The sequence below is a fragment of the Strix aluco genome, chromosome 1 (genome assembly GCF_031877795.1).
Source record: "Strix aluco isolate bStrAlu1 chromosome 1, bStrAlu1.hap1, whole genome shotgun sequence".
Lineage (NCBI taxonomy): Eukaryota > Metazoa > Chordata > Aves > Strigiformes > Strigidae > Strix > Strix aluco.
This window is the reverse complement of record NC_133931.1, coordinates 159,163,509-159,176,736: the sequence shown is the minus strand read 5'-3', so window position 1 is coordinate 159,176,736 and position 13,228 is coordinate 159,163,509. Positions and strand designations below refer to the sequence as shown.

Genomic DNA, 13,228 nt, shown 5'->3' with positions numbered 1-13,228 from the left:
TTGGAGCCCAGTGAAGCAGCTCGTCCTTATGGACATTTGAAATAAAGCCAGTCTTAGCAAGGAGATCACTTACAAGAATTGCCAACAAATTAGATGAATTTTTAGAGTGGATATGAAGTCTGGTTAAACAAACATTTCGTTTCTTTTAGCAGCTGATTGACTGATTCCAAACAAAAAAGCTCTACCATCTGGTCCCTGGAAAACAAAGAAGCATTACACACTCCTTTTTAAAAAAAATTGCTTAGAAAAATATTTACATAATTTACCAGGTGTGTATATATATACACCAACTTATGTGAATTACCAGTTTTACTTTTTCTATGCATAAAATTATTTCATTTATTCATGTATAATATGCATAACTTTGTAATAGTCATACATTTCAAAGAAAATAATAGGAATTACTAGAAAAGCTTCTATCTACAATGCTTTTATTATGTCTGAGCTATTTATCATAACACAATTGGACAAGCAGTTTTGTGACTTGAAACAGAAAGCAGTGTAGAGAGGTCAAGGGAAAATTGAAACAAAACCTCCCACTAAATCAATTAAACTTCTTCCAGTAAATACTGCAATATTTTAGACCTTGCTAGAACAGAATTATTAGTTATGTAGATATGTAATAGAGTAACTGCAGAGCTGTGTAGAGACAGGTATTACACATAATGAGAAATTTCACAAATCTGAAACTCAGTATTATTCTGAGTTGTAGTAAAACCTGAAAAATTCTAAAATTTACAGAGGGAAAACTCAGAAGCTTTTTGGTGTATCTTTTGAAAGAAAACTAAAGGGAAAATTATGTAGGATCAATAGAAGTGTTTCTATTTATGATGTAGAACTTAAACCAGTGTATAAACAAAATTCAGAACCAAAGTATTCTCAAAAGCTGTTTAAAGATAGTCTTGAAAAAGTTTGGTTGTTGGTGTTTCCCCCCCACCCCACCCTCCAGTTGTTGGAATTCTCTTCCTATTCTGGCTTTCTCTCACATGCCAAAAAATTAAATTGTGTGCCGCAAGCTTTTAATCACTTTTGTGTCTTTGGAAAGATGCTTTGTTTTCTGTGAATATCAGTGACATTACTTTAATCTCAAAGGTATAGTTCTTGATATATGAATAAAGTCAACTTATTGTCATTATGGATTTTTTGCTCCAGGATATGATGATCCTTATTGCTGTGTTTTATTTCATTCCAGCTATTCATGAACTCTCTTGTGAAGCATACAAACACTTGGGCAAAACTTCAAATTACTACTGGATAGATCCAGATGGCAGTGGGGCACTGGGACCTTTGAAAGTTTACTGCAACATGACAGGTAACTGCATTGTACTTGCTAACTCAGGGTTGGGTTTTTTTTTTTTAATGTAGTTGAGAGAAAGAGTCTGTTCATAATTCATATTTCTTGGCAATGGAAAAATAATTGCTGAGAGCTTTTCATGAGAGGGGTCATCAAATATGTAGTCACCATTCAGTATAGTATGAGCAAGAGAGTAGTAAACCCAGTTCATAAACTTTTTGAATCACAGCTATTCATTAGCCTTAACAGGCCTTTGTATCCTCAGTGGTGCATCATTTTTTTTTTTTAAAAAAAAAAAAAGTAGGTACATATGGCTATTTACCAAAACTATTGTATATCAACATATTTGTAGTTCAATAATGTTTGTGGTTCATGGGGTACTGTAGAAGGCAGCTTTTTAGAAATCAGACTTTTATTTCTGTCCAGGTATTGCTGACTTTTACACACCACCATAGGCAGGGAACAGAAATTAGTTACAAGAGAAACAAAACATTTGAGTTTTCTTGTTTGCCTGTTTTGTCTTTTTTAACTGGTGCTAGAAAGATGTATCTTGTTTAACTTCTGAGACCATATATATAACTGCATTAACGTATTTTGGTTTTGTTGCTTGGTTTTCTTCCTGCTTTTAACACTAGTTTTGCATGGGTAATTTCCCATCTGGGCATTTTCACGGAAGATATCCTGTCTTAGTCATCTGCATTGCCATGCTGTGGCAGAAAAATATGATAATGAAGAAAGAGAAGGGGGTAATTTTCTGCACTGGGAGTATATTATTTCTTTGCTCTGTTAATGCATGACAATTGTCTCAGCACTTTCTCCTGATATGAAATACTGGGAAGCTGATACAACAGACATGTCTCCTGACTTTCCCCAAAAGTCTGCATAATAAGTTTGAATTTCAGTCTGTTTGCATTGGAAATCTGGCATAAGTCTGAGTCGTCAGACATCAACATCAACAACATGAACATGAAGGCACTATCATAAGTTGAAACAGTAACTCTGCCTCTTTAGAGATGACAGTTTCTGAAGCTTGTGTAGTTCTTCCTGAAGGCAACCATCTGTATGTGTCTGGACCTGTGGGGTGAGGTTTGTCCAGCTTGGATGGGAGAGATTGGGTGGGAGTGGAGGGAGGGAGCTGACTCGAAGGGGGATGCATGGCAGACCCCAGATCAAGTGCTCATAGGTAGGTAACCTGTAGGAGAACAGAATACCACTGTTTCATATTGTCATTAATGTCTGCATTTGTATAATAAATGCATACCTACAAGGGAGCCTGGTCTAAGCTCTGGGAGTGCCATCAGCCCATCTTGGACTGGAGAGACGTGCCAGCCAATCTGTTCTGAGACACAATGGGTGTGTAGGCAATCTTTCAGATAAGTGGATCCTGACCCCATTTAGGGCTTTTAAAATCATAAGTAGCACCTTGAACTCTATCAGTAACTAATCAGGCAGGCACTGCGGGGAACAATGCCAAGAACTGTTGATATATTAGAGCGATTTCTGCTATTCAGAAGAAGAACCACTGTGTTCAGCACTAGATATAGCTTTTGGGTACTCTTAAAGGGCAACTTTGTAAATTAAAAACATGCTACCATAATGGTGTCAGACACAAAAAAGTATACCTATCCAGTACTACAGTATTGCTCGCTCATGTTAAATATAAATACACAGCAGAAGGCCCTAGTAGCTTGTCCAACACTGAGGAAAAAACAGATAAGAAAAGTAAAAGTAACCGTTTCATTTTACTAATGTTTCTCATCTACAAAACAATTTCCAGAGTACTTAAATGTGACCTTTTCTTAACCAGTGCAAGGAGATCATGAACACTAGGATAGATGATTTAGTGCTCATTGCCTCCGTTTGGATATGATGCATGCTGTGGAAAAATACAGTTTTCTGTTTTAACTGAATCACTCGCATCAGCAACTCTTTGCTACAAGAAAAAGACATTTTGCACTAATATCTATGTAACTATTCGAATTTTAAAAATAAGAACCTAACAGAGCTAGTTCTTCATTAAAATGCAAATGACTGCAAGAAATATGTGAAAATTGATGGGAAGTAATTTTAATCTCTGCTTCTGAAATGGGAAGGCCACTCTCACAATTGTTCTTAGATAGCTTAGTAAAGCACGTTGCCTGTATACATACTGTAGAGTACCTATACATTGCAGTACCTATACAGCTTTAATTTTCTTTTAATTAGTGGTCGTCTTAAGCACTGAAGACTGTGGAGGGTAAAGAACTATGTTTATAGGAGAAAATTCACAACACCCTAAATCTTTTTCTGAATCGATATAGGCTATTATCAGTAATGTACGTACTAGAGAAGGGACAGAATGAGATTACTTCAGGCCTTCACTTTGCTTCATCAGTAACAGATTTCTGTAGAACCCTGTAGCAATGATGCATATCTTGACATATAACAAAAGGCACTATAGCACATTAGAATAAGCAGAATTCTCAAATAATTTTAGTATCAAAATTGTGCAGGTTTATGGTATTACTAGCACTATCTTTGAAAACGAACTTAAACTAGCTAAATTACAATTAACTTTTTTTTGTGAACATGAAACTAAGTAACCTAAACATCTAGGTACACTATTGTATGTGGAGTACTAAATGAAAAAAACACTTCTTCGTGTGACAGGATAGTGATATTTTATTTTAACAGACACATCCTTAACTAGTTCCCTCTCTAGCCTGAGTGTCAAATCTTAATGTTCTTATTAACCCACTACGTTAAACAAACATCTCTATATTAAACCACTACTCAACATGCTAGTAGGCATTTTAAATATCCCTTCATTCAGGTGGAACTAGCAAGTAGAACATCTTAGTGATGGAAAAGGTAATGTAAAATGTAACTTGCTAGTTTAGTTCCTAGGGAAAACAAGTCCACAAGGTTAGGGTTATTAGCAAAGCTAGTATCCATCTTCCTAAACAAGGTGATTTAACAGTTATGCACTGCTTTCACACTTACTGTAGTGTAGTTTTACTGGTGCAAAATGTTGGAGAGAAGCTGCACTCTCACTTGACTATAAACATTCAGGGGCAAGGTCAATATCCTGAAAAGCCACTGAAATTGTATATGTAGAAACTGCATCTTTAACCCTTTTGAGGGTACTGTACCACAAATATTGAATCACAAATTTCATTATTTGATCATTATGTCAGCATTTCATCTACAGATTCTACAGTCAGAAAGTGTTAGGTTTCCCAAATGTGTCAAAAAATTATTTTCAAAGAAAAATGAACAGAAAATTATGGTGCAGTAGACAGCTGTCTGGGCATATTTCTGAGCATAATCCATATCCGTCTTTAGTGTGTCTTAACTTAGTAAACTGGCATATGTCTTGATGAGCCCTGCCCTTCACAGATGTTGCTGTGGTAACTAAAAATTGTTCTGGTTTCTAAGATGTCCTGGCAATTCAACAGTGCTGTCAAAGTCATATAAATACATACGTGTGTGTACTTCCCACAGCAATTCACGGTCTCTACAAACTACTCTGTACTGTCAAAGAAATCCCAGAGGTCCCCCATTCTCTTGTCCTTCTCTTCTCCAAATAAACCTTGTACTCACAGTGCTGTTTTGATAGTGAAGAGGAACCAAGCACTTACATTTTATGTCCTCATAGTGGAATTAAAATGTTTGAGATACCACATTTAAGGATGTATTTCTGCTGCAGAAATGCAGCTTTTCAAAATCTAGGGCATTGCAATAGATGTTCAGCAGTTTCCCAAATACTTATCAATAGGAACTACGTAAATTTTAGGAAGCTTTTTTTTTTTTTTACAAAAAACAGTATTGAAAATGTTTACAGTTGGAAAGTTGGAACATTTCAAATTAATGCACTTATGGAAAAATATTCCTTGAAGCTGTGATGTGGCGTAATGTTTAACAATTAGACTGCTTTTCAGTTTAGCCTGACTTGTGATCTTAGGCCAAGAGGGAACTCTTCAAAGATCTGTCACCTTAAGGCCGAGATCTTACCCTCTTTCAGAGGCAGGTCCACAATACAAAGTCAGACTGTATTCAAGCAGGTTTTTCCAAAGATGAAGCATTCCTATCTCAGTATCCAGTTTAAGGCCTTTCCTGTTTTCTCTTTAATTGTCATTAGAACAGTAGCTGTAGTGGAAAGAGCTGTTCTTTTAACTTATTTGTTGGAAGATGCAAACTTTGGGTATGTTACAGCTTCCACCCCATGCTCTGCATGATATATTGTATTTCTGAATCTCTAGGCTTGATACAGTTTCCTCCAGCAGTTTTTGTTTCAGTCCGATTGAGAAAGACACAAGAAATAAGTTAATATTACTTGCTATTTTTTTCTTTCCCCTCAGCCCAAGGAGGATGGGGAAAAGGTGTCATATCAGTATGTGCATTTGTCCTGCAAGAATTTTCAGAGTGGAGGGTGAGGAATAAGCAGAGGAACAACGCACAGGGACCATAACGGCTTAGTTATTTATCCTAATGGGTGCGTGAGATGTCAGTGGGAGAGGCAATCCAACACTTCTGTAGTTCCTTGGGGCTTTATGCTGAGGATAGGGAAATCATAGTCTTTCTGCTGTTTCTTCTGCTTCATCATGTAGACCACTGATACAAAGAAGAACTGAAAGGTTTCATAATCTATTTTACCAGAAGATATGTCAGTTAATTCTTTCTATTGGTCCTGAATTCATTTTGCCTCTGTGATGTGGCTTTTATCTCATTTCGGGATCCAAATAGCTGCAAGCATAATGGCTCCATTTGGGTGGTACTTACCCTATCCCCTTTTTAGTACAGTTCTTTTGCCTAAAGCTGCACATCTTCAAACACTTTGAGAAATCATTATGTGTATTCATAGCCTGCCTCATTAAGGTCAAATGTACGGGGTGGCTTCTCTACCCCCTCTCCTCCTTCCTTTCTTCTCTCTCTCTTTGCTTTTTTAACAGAAGTGGCTCATGTAATAATTACTGCAGTGACTTTGTGAGTAGACATTAAACAACCATAACTGTCGTATCCAGGGATTTTTCTGTCTTCTTTCTGTAAATAGTGGGTCACTGGAGTGCTTTTTACTATGACATATGTAGAAACATATGGCATGAATATAGATGTGCCATCCATCACTACATACTGATGAAAAGTGCCCCAGCAGCAGTAAATGTTTAATTGTATTGCACATATCTGTGCAATTAGTTTTTCAGATGAGACATTTTGCCAGGCTGCTGATTTACTGAACTTCCAAGATACCAAAACTTTTATTCATACAGATATATATATATAAATCCACGTGAAACAAAATTTTGAGCAATTTAATTCAATAAATAAAAGTAAAGACTTTTTCTGTGTAGATTTTCCAGTTTGATAGAGGAAGGAATTAGTAATTTTTAGTTGTTAAGTCAAATAGAATAAAATGGCACACATTTAAAGGCAATAAACAAAATTTTGTAATTAGCAATGGTAAATAGTTGCATGACAATAAAAGTATAGAGACCTTACCCAGTGTAATCTCATTGCAGAAAGCTTCCAATACAAGTATTTAAAGTCTTTTACCTAAAATACAGGACAGAAAAATGGCTTCAGTGTTCCAAATATGACATATGAAAAAGTTTTGATTTTTAACAGCATCTCTTACACACTTCCTTTGGTTGTAGAGCTTTCTTTTGGAGGCTTTTTAATGAGTCTGTCAGACATTTTTTTAAATTAAATTGACATTTGAGAGGTAAAAAGAGGAACAAGTAGTTAACATGGATTGAAGCCGTTGTGGCAGAGTATGCAAGCTTATTTCCTTGAAGATGAAACAAGACCAGAAACGGCCACAGAAAAAGAAGAAAATGAAGGTGTGGTGTGGGGAAGGGCAAAAACATCAAGCCATTTAAAGTACTGGTTTTGGCCAGTTAACTTATCAAGGTAGACTCTCTGTATGAAGAAAGGAGAAAAGATACTGAGGAATAAGGAAAATATTAGTCATTGAAGCATCAGGGCATCGTATCTGGAGCAGCACCTCTGATGGCAGACTTTCTTCTTAAGGTGAGGTCATCCTCCTAGCATCAGAGTAAAATAAGAGACCCATGAGAGACCTGGAGATAGAACACACTATGTTTATGTCTCTGCCTGCCAAGTAGACTGAAACATCATGCATCTCAGTTTTAGTTCATTAATTAGTTTTTTCATCTGTTCTTATTTACAAGACATGCCTTTTATACTCTAGGTTTCATTGGTACATAATTTTATTTTGTATTCAGCTTTTACATGATTTTTAATTTATGTCAAATTTGTCTTTCTTGTGAAAATTTTCATTGTGGTAGTTAACTGTATCTCAACAAATTCGGCTAGTGCATTTCCTCCACATCTCTGGAGCACAGTAGTGACTGCTGGTAAGAAGGTGGTCATGGTTGGTTTTCCATCTGGATGTAAACTTTCCACTCAGTTCACGAATTGCAATTGCCAGCCTTTATCTGGACTCATCTTGATTAGATGCAGCTTGCTGTCTGGAATCCTTCTGAAATAAATCAGAATGGTTTTTGGTTTGCTTGTTTGGTTTTGCCTCAGGTTAACACTGAAAAATGATGTTGTTAGGCACTCCTGTGCTTGGCAGTTACTTGGTTTTGACTGGTTAAAGCCACTGTCTAGATGGCAAGGGCTGGGTGAGTGTAGGCTGTTACTGTGTTCTGTGACAGCATGCTGAGTTTACCATATTGGCAGGCTTTTCAGGATGGAAGAGGAAAGGACTACAGGCTACTCAGCCCTCCTGGTAAAACCACACTTGAGTGCCATGTGACGTTGAGATCGGTTTTTATTATTTTAGTGTTCAGAACTTAAAAACACACTGCCATAGAAACAGTCTCCACACAGAGATGAAGGTTTTAATAATCATAGGGCTCATCATAATATAAAAAAGGTGGTATCTTTTGGGAAAACAGGATGTGAATCAGCATCTGATGACTTCACTAAACAAAAATGTGTCCTAACAAAAATGCTGTCATAACTTTGGGATTTGCATTACATCATGTTAGAATCATGTGATTCTAAATCATGTTAGAATAGCTCTAGATATTTTCTCCAGTGACCCTTGCATGCATACAAAATGAAAAGGTAGCCCAGTGTGCAACTGCAGAGAAAATATCTAAACCATAAAATAAAAAACACCTTGTGAAGTCTGCCCCCAGAAGAAGGTTCTTGATTTGCTCTGTTTCAATAGAGGACAAACTATCACTGGCATTTAAAGTAGTTTCTCAAGTCACCAAGTAATAGAAACAATTCCTACTGTCTCACTACTTTTTTTTTTGTTTGTTTGTTTCTTCCCCTTTTTTCTTGTCCCACCGCAAACTCTGGAGCATCATATAAGAGAATATAGGAATAAAAGTCTATGTGCTGTCATCCTCTTAATGTATTCCAGGTGCTCATAGTTGGAGCGTGAGCATCACAGAGCATCCATACATCAGGCATAAGGTAGCTAAATGTGCACTGACCTCAAAGAATGAGAACAAATTGGCATTGGAGAGTGACATGGCAGAAGTAGTTCAAAATAAAGCAGAATCTTTGTTTTGCCAATTTAGTCAAAGAGGAGATAAAAATTCTGACATAATCTGCTATCAGAAAATATTCCTCATTTGTTGGAAACTGAGCTCTGAACAGAAATTAGAACACAAATTGTTTTAGAATTCTTCGTGCTTTGCAGGAACCCGCAAGCTTATGTTTCAAGAAGTATGTCCATAACTGGGGGAGAAGAAAAAGTGACAGTTGGAAATAGGGTGATGAAGGGTACCATCTACCTTAAACTGTTACTGTGAATGTTAGAAGTGAACATTCAGCTCTGGATTCACTCCCACACACATGTGCCCTATGGAGATGTGAGGAACTCAACACAGAATCACAGAATGATCTAGGTTGGAAAAGACCTTGAAGATCCTCCAGTCCAACCATTAACCTCACACTGACTGTTCTCAACTCCACCAGATCCCTCAGTGCTGGGTCAGCCCGACTCTTAAACCCCTCCAGGGATGGGGACTACATCAGTGCCCTGGGCAGTCCATTCCAATGCCCAACAACCCCTTCTGGAAAGAAATGCTTCCTAATATCCAGTCTAACCCTGCCCTGGTGCAGCTTGAGGCCATTCCCTCTTGTCCTGTCACTTGTGACTTGGTTCAAGAGACTCATCCCCAGCTCTCTGCACCCTCCTTTCAGGTAGCTGTAGAGGGCGATGAGGTCTCCCCTCAGCCTCCTCTTCTCCAGATTAAACCCCCCCAGTTCCCTCAGCCACTCCTCATCAGACCTGTGCTCCAGACCCTGCACCAGCTTTGTTGCCCTTCTCTGGACATGCTCCAGTCATTCAATGTCCTTTTTGTAGTGAGGGGCCCAAAACTGAACCCAGTCATCGAGGTGCAGCCTCACCAGTGCCGAGTACAGGGGTAAGATCCCTTCCCTGTCCCTGCTGGCCGCGCTAGCACAAGCTGCTTCAGGCGAGTGATGTGCTTCAGTTATCCCTAGAAAATTGCTCCTGTAGAGAACACTATTGAAAGCCCAAACAAAGCTTGTGTGTTCTGTAAAATTTTTGGTTTTGCTTTTCATCGCTTCAGTCGAGTTAATTTGTCCCTTAAATGATGGGGGGTTTTAAATTTTATTTTATTTTGATGGTAATATTCTCTGCAGGGTTCTTCTGTTGTTTGGGTAGATAGAGATGTTGGGGGGGTGTATGTTTCTGCCTACATCCCTGGGAAAGCTTCTCTGTGGGCTTTGAGGAACAAGTCCAGTGATCCAGCTGTACTGCGTCAAAGCCTGGAAGGTGTGAGTCACTAGGTTCAAGTGGGGATTTCTGGCATACAGAAATACTTTCTCATATGTTCTTCCCCCTTCTTTGTCCTTAAATAACACTTCTAAGTATGGCTTCTCAGCAAGTCGTACTCAGAGTTGGTTGTTTCTAACTGCTAGTGCTGTCATGTCTTGTTGACAGACAGTGGGACTAGGAAGAAAACCACCTACCTGTTCTAAGTATTCTTTTTGTTGTCATTTTCTTTGAAACTGAAATCAATGTAACTAAAACATCACAGAGCAGATTAGTTTAAAGGAAACATTTAAAATCCTGTTCAAAAGGCAAATGGTGTATGAAGTTCACTTATTACTGAGATAGATAATCAAGTGATGAAAAGATTACAATTTTAAAATAGGTAAGAGATTCATTCCGTTCTAGAATTCCCAACCACTATTCAGCGTGCAATGCTTCACACTGTGTAATTCTCTAAATTAATTTACCTAGAAGGGCAGGTTAGCTGTGTTGTCAGTATGCTGTTAAAAAATCAGGCCTTCTTGCTTCCTCCTGTATGCTCTGACAGATGTTTTTTAAAAAGAAATTGTTTGGGCAATGAAGAAGCTGCAGTAGACATCCATTTTGATCTGTATGTATGCATACATAGAGAGGGAAAATACTGCTGATGCAGTTTCCCTACACAGGCAAGAAGTGTACAGAATGACTCTCCCATGACTCCCTCCCAGGATTTATTAACAAGTGAAGTTAGTGCAGATTATGTAGGAGTGTGATTTTACAGTGTTATGAAGAGTTTCTGTGAAGGCTGTCTTTGAACACTCCTAGTAAATCCCAAGATTACATACATATTTGCATTTTATCACTTAGAATTAGTCTTAGTGCTTTTCTACAAAAGAAAATGAATGTGCAATAACTATGATGTGAATTTACAGACAATATTTTTACTAATTTCCAGAATAGGCACTTAGTACAGGTTTTAGGGCAGCATCAGAATTATGCTGGAAACTCACCTTCACTTCTGTTCCATGCTGTGGGAGACAGATAGAACTGTGGAAAAAGACAGGGTGATGGCAATAAGGATGAAAGGGACTTAAATCTGGGATCATCTGGGAATTGGCCATTTTTTATCTCCAAAGCCACTTATCTGCAAGGCCACTTTTCAGAAGAAGAAGCACTTCTTCTGAAAATACCGCGGTCATTTAAAAGATGCTATGAAGAGACCACTTATGTCCGTGAAAAACAAAGGAATTTTCCTGGGAGAACCAGAGTTGGTTGCAACTTACTGAGATTATCACTTACTCCATAGCATCAGAAAATGAAGAATGGTTGAAATAAAGCTGTTACAACTTAAAAGCACACCAATGATAGCATTCCACATGGTTTAGTGAGCAGAGTCCAGCCAATACGGGTAAAAGATAAGGCGTCTGTGAGACCTTGTACAGTGAGTAGGGAACAACTACAGCTGGAGAACTTCCATAGAGCAAACTTTCAGATTTGGAACAGAAACCTGCAGATCATGCAAACCAGGTCTCTTGTTTAAAGAGTCTCAGCTGCTAAGTGTAAGGATCTCCCTCCACTCATGTACTGGAAGCTAAATCTGACTGATTGCAGACAAGATATGTGTAAGATAGGATGCAGCTTGGCATTTCAGTGGCATGTTAGCGGTCTGTGTCTGCTTTATTGTGTTTAGAGTTCATGTTTACGATCCAGAATTAACATGATTTTTATCCTTCCTGCTTTAGGGTTTTTTCCATTTGTTAAGCCCAAGTTTTCTTTTTTTCAGGGAGCCTGAAAATATTGGCTTTATCTAGTATGTGTCAGGACATGCTTCCCTGAGTGGGAACTATTGAGGTAATGATCTTCCATTATCCTAGATGAGATTTATGAGACTAACTCTGCACACACTGAAGCATTCAATAGTAAGCAATTTACAGAAATCAGTGAGAATGAATTATTCCATTCCAAAAATTATTATTGTGGTTTTTGCCAAAGTGGTACCCTAAGCCTTGAGATATTTCTCCAAAGAGACTAGCTTTTTCTCCCCGCTTTGGGATGCACTTGTGCATCACAAATAGAAATTGCTGTAGATTTTCTTTCAGACCAGCATTGTCTGACTGCAATGGAATAAACATGTCAGTAGTCAAAAAAGAAAATTAAATATATTTGTCAGTAGTAATAGAACAAAATACTGTCACAAAACAATTGGAAATGGCAACGTTGTAAAGTACTGTATCAGAGATCTAGGGCCATCACTGCTCAATTGGATTTCCTTTTTCTTAGCAATAGTCTGTGAAGAGGAATTAGTGCTCTCATAGAGGCATGATATTCCACAGAAACTGCCTGGCAAGCAAGTTGGGAGAGTTAGAAAGGTGAAGCTGACTTAGATCTCCAAAGCCTGAGCATGCAGAGTTCTCTCCCTTGCAGTTACTACTCATGGGTCTAGATCAAATATGTTTCTGTCAGAAGCATTTGCTTCTACCTGATGATGCTTTACTGCTAATATTGTTCTGGTAATTACCACAGAACTGTGCTGAAATGGTAACTCTTTACTTGTGCTGTACAGTGAGCATCTAATGAACAAACAGCTGAGCCAACTGGATGCTAACCAAAAGATATACTGAGACTATTCAGGTGACTGACATCTCTGCTAGACAGAGTAGATACAACCAGGGTAGACTCACAAGTATTCCTGGGTAAGAGTTGTTATTAGCGTGAACTTCCTTTGTGCACTGACATACATTCATTGCTTGCTTGTCTGTCTCATTGTATAGTCTAGATTACTTAGAAATGACAGATCTATAGGAATTTTAAAAAAAATCATTAACCTACTTAATTAACATTAATATTCAGAGGGGTCTTCTAACATTTATTTCAGCAATCTTTACCACTGTGTACTGGAGCTCTGAGTGGTTGCTTCGCTTCTGCCTGACATTTTTGCCATAATGGTCACAGATTTTTGCTACAACTGTCATGCTAATATTAAAACCGTGTTACTTAATGCCCAACGGTATTGCAAACCTACACTTTCAAATGCTTTACAGGGCTGGTACATCGGGGTTTCTTAGAGTGTTGTTTCTACACAGCACTTTCTTTGTGGTATATAACACTTAGGGTACTGTGTTCACAGGATACATATGCAAGTACAGTTGGAATTTCTGAAAATGCTGATTTATATTTCTTTAACAGAACCA

The 13,228-nt window shown here is 37.9% G+C and overlaps 1 protein-coding gene across 1 annotated transcript in view; it reads left to right on the top strand.

Annotated features, from left to right (window-relative positions):
• The window catches only part of CNTNAP2 (contactin associated protein 2), a 1,208,164-nt gene that overhangs the window by 817,403 nt on the left and 377,533 nt on the right, over positions 1 to 13,228 (top strand). Inside the window, exon 12 of the mRNA XM_074842898.1 lies at positions 1,193 to 1,312. Within this exon, the coding sequence (XP_074698999.1) occupies positions 1,193 to 1,312 (120 nt within the window). The remainder of the gene's footprint in view (positions 1 to 1,192; positions 1,313 to 13,228) is intronic.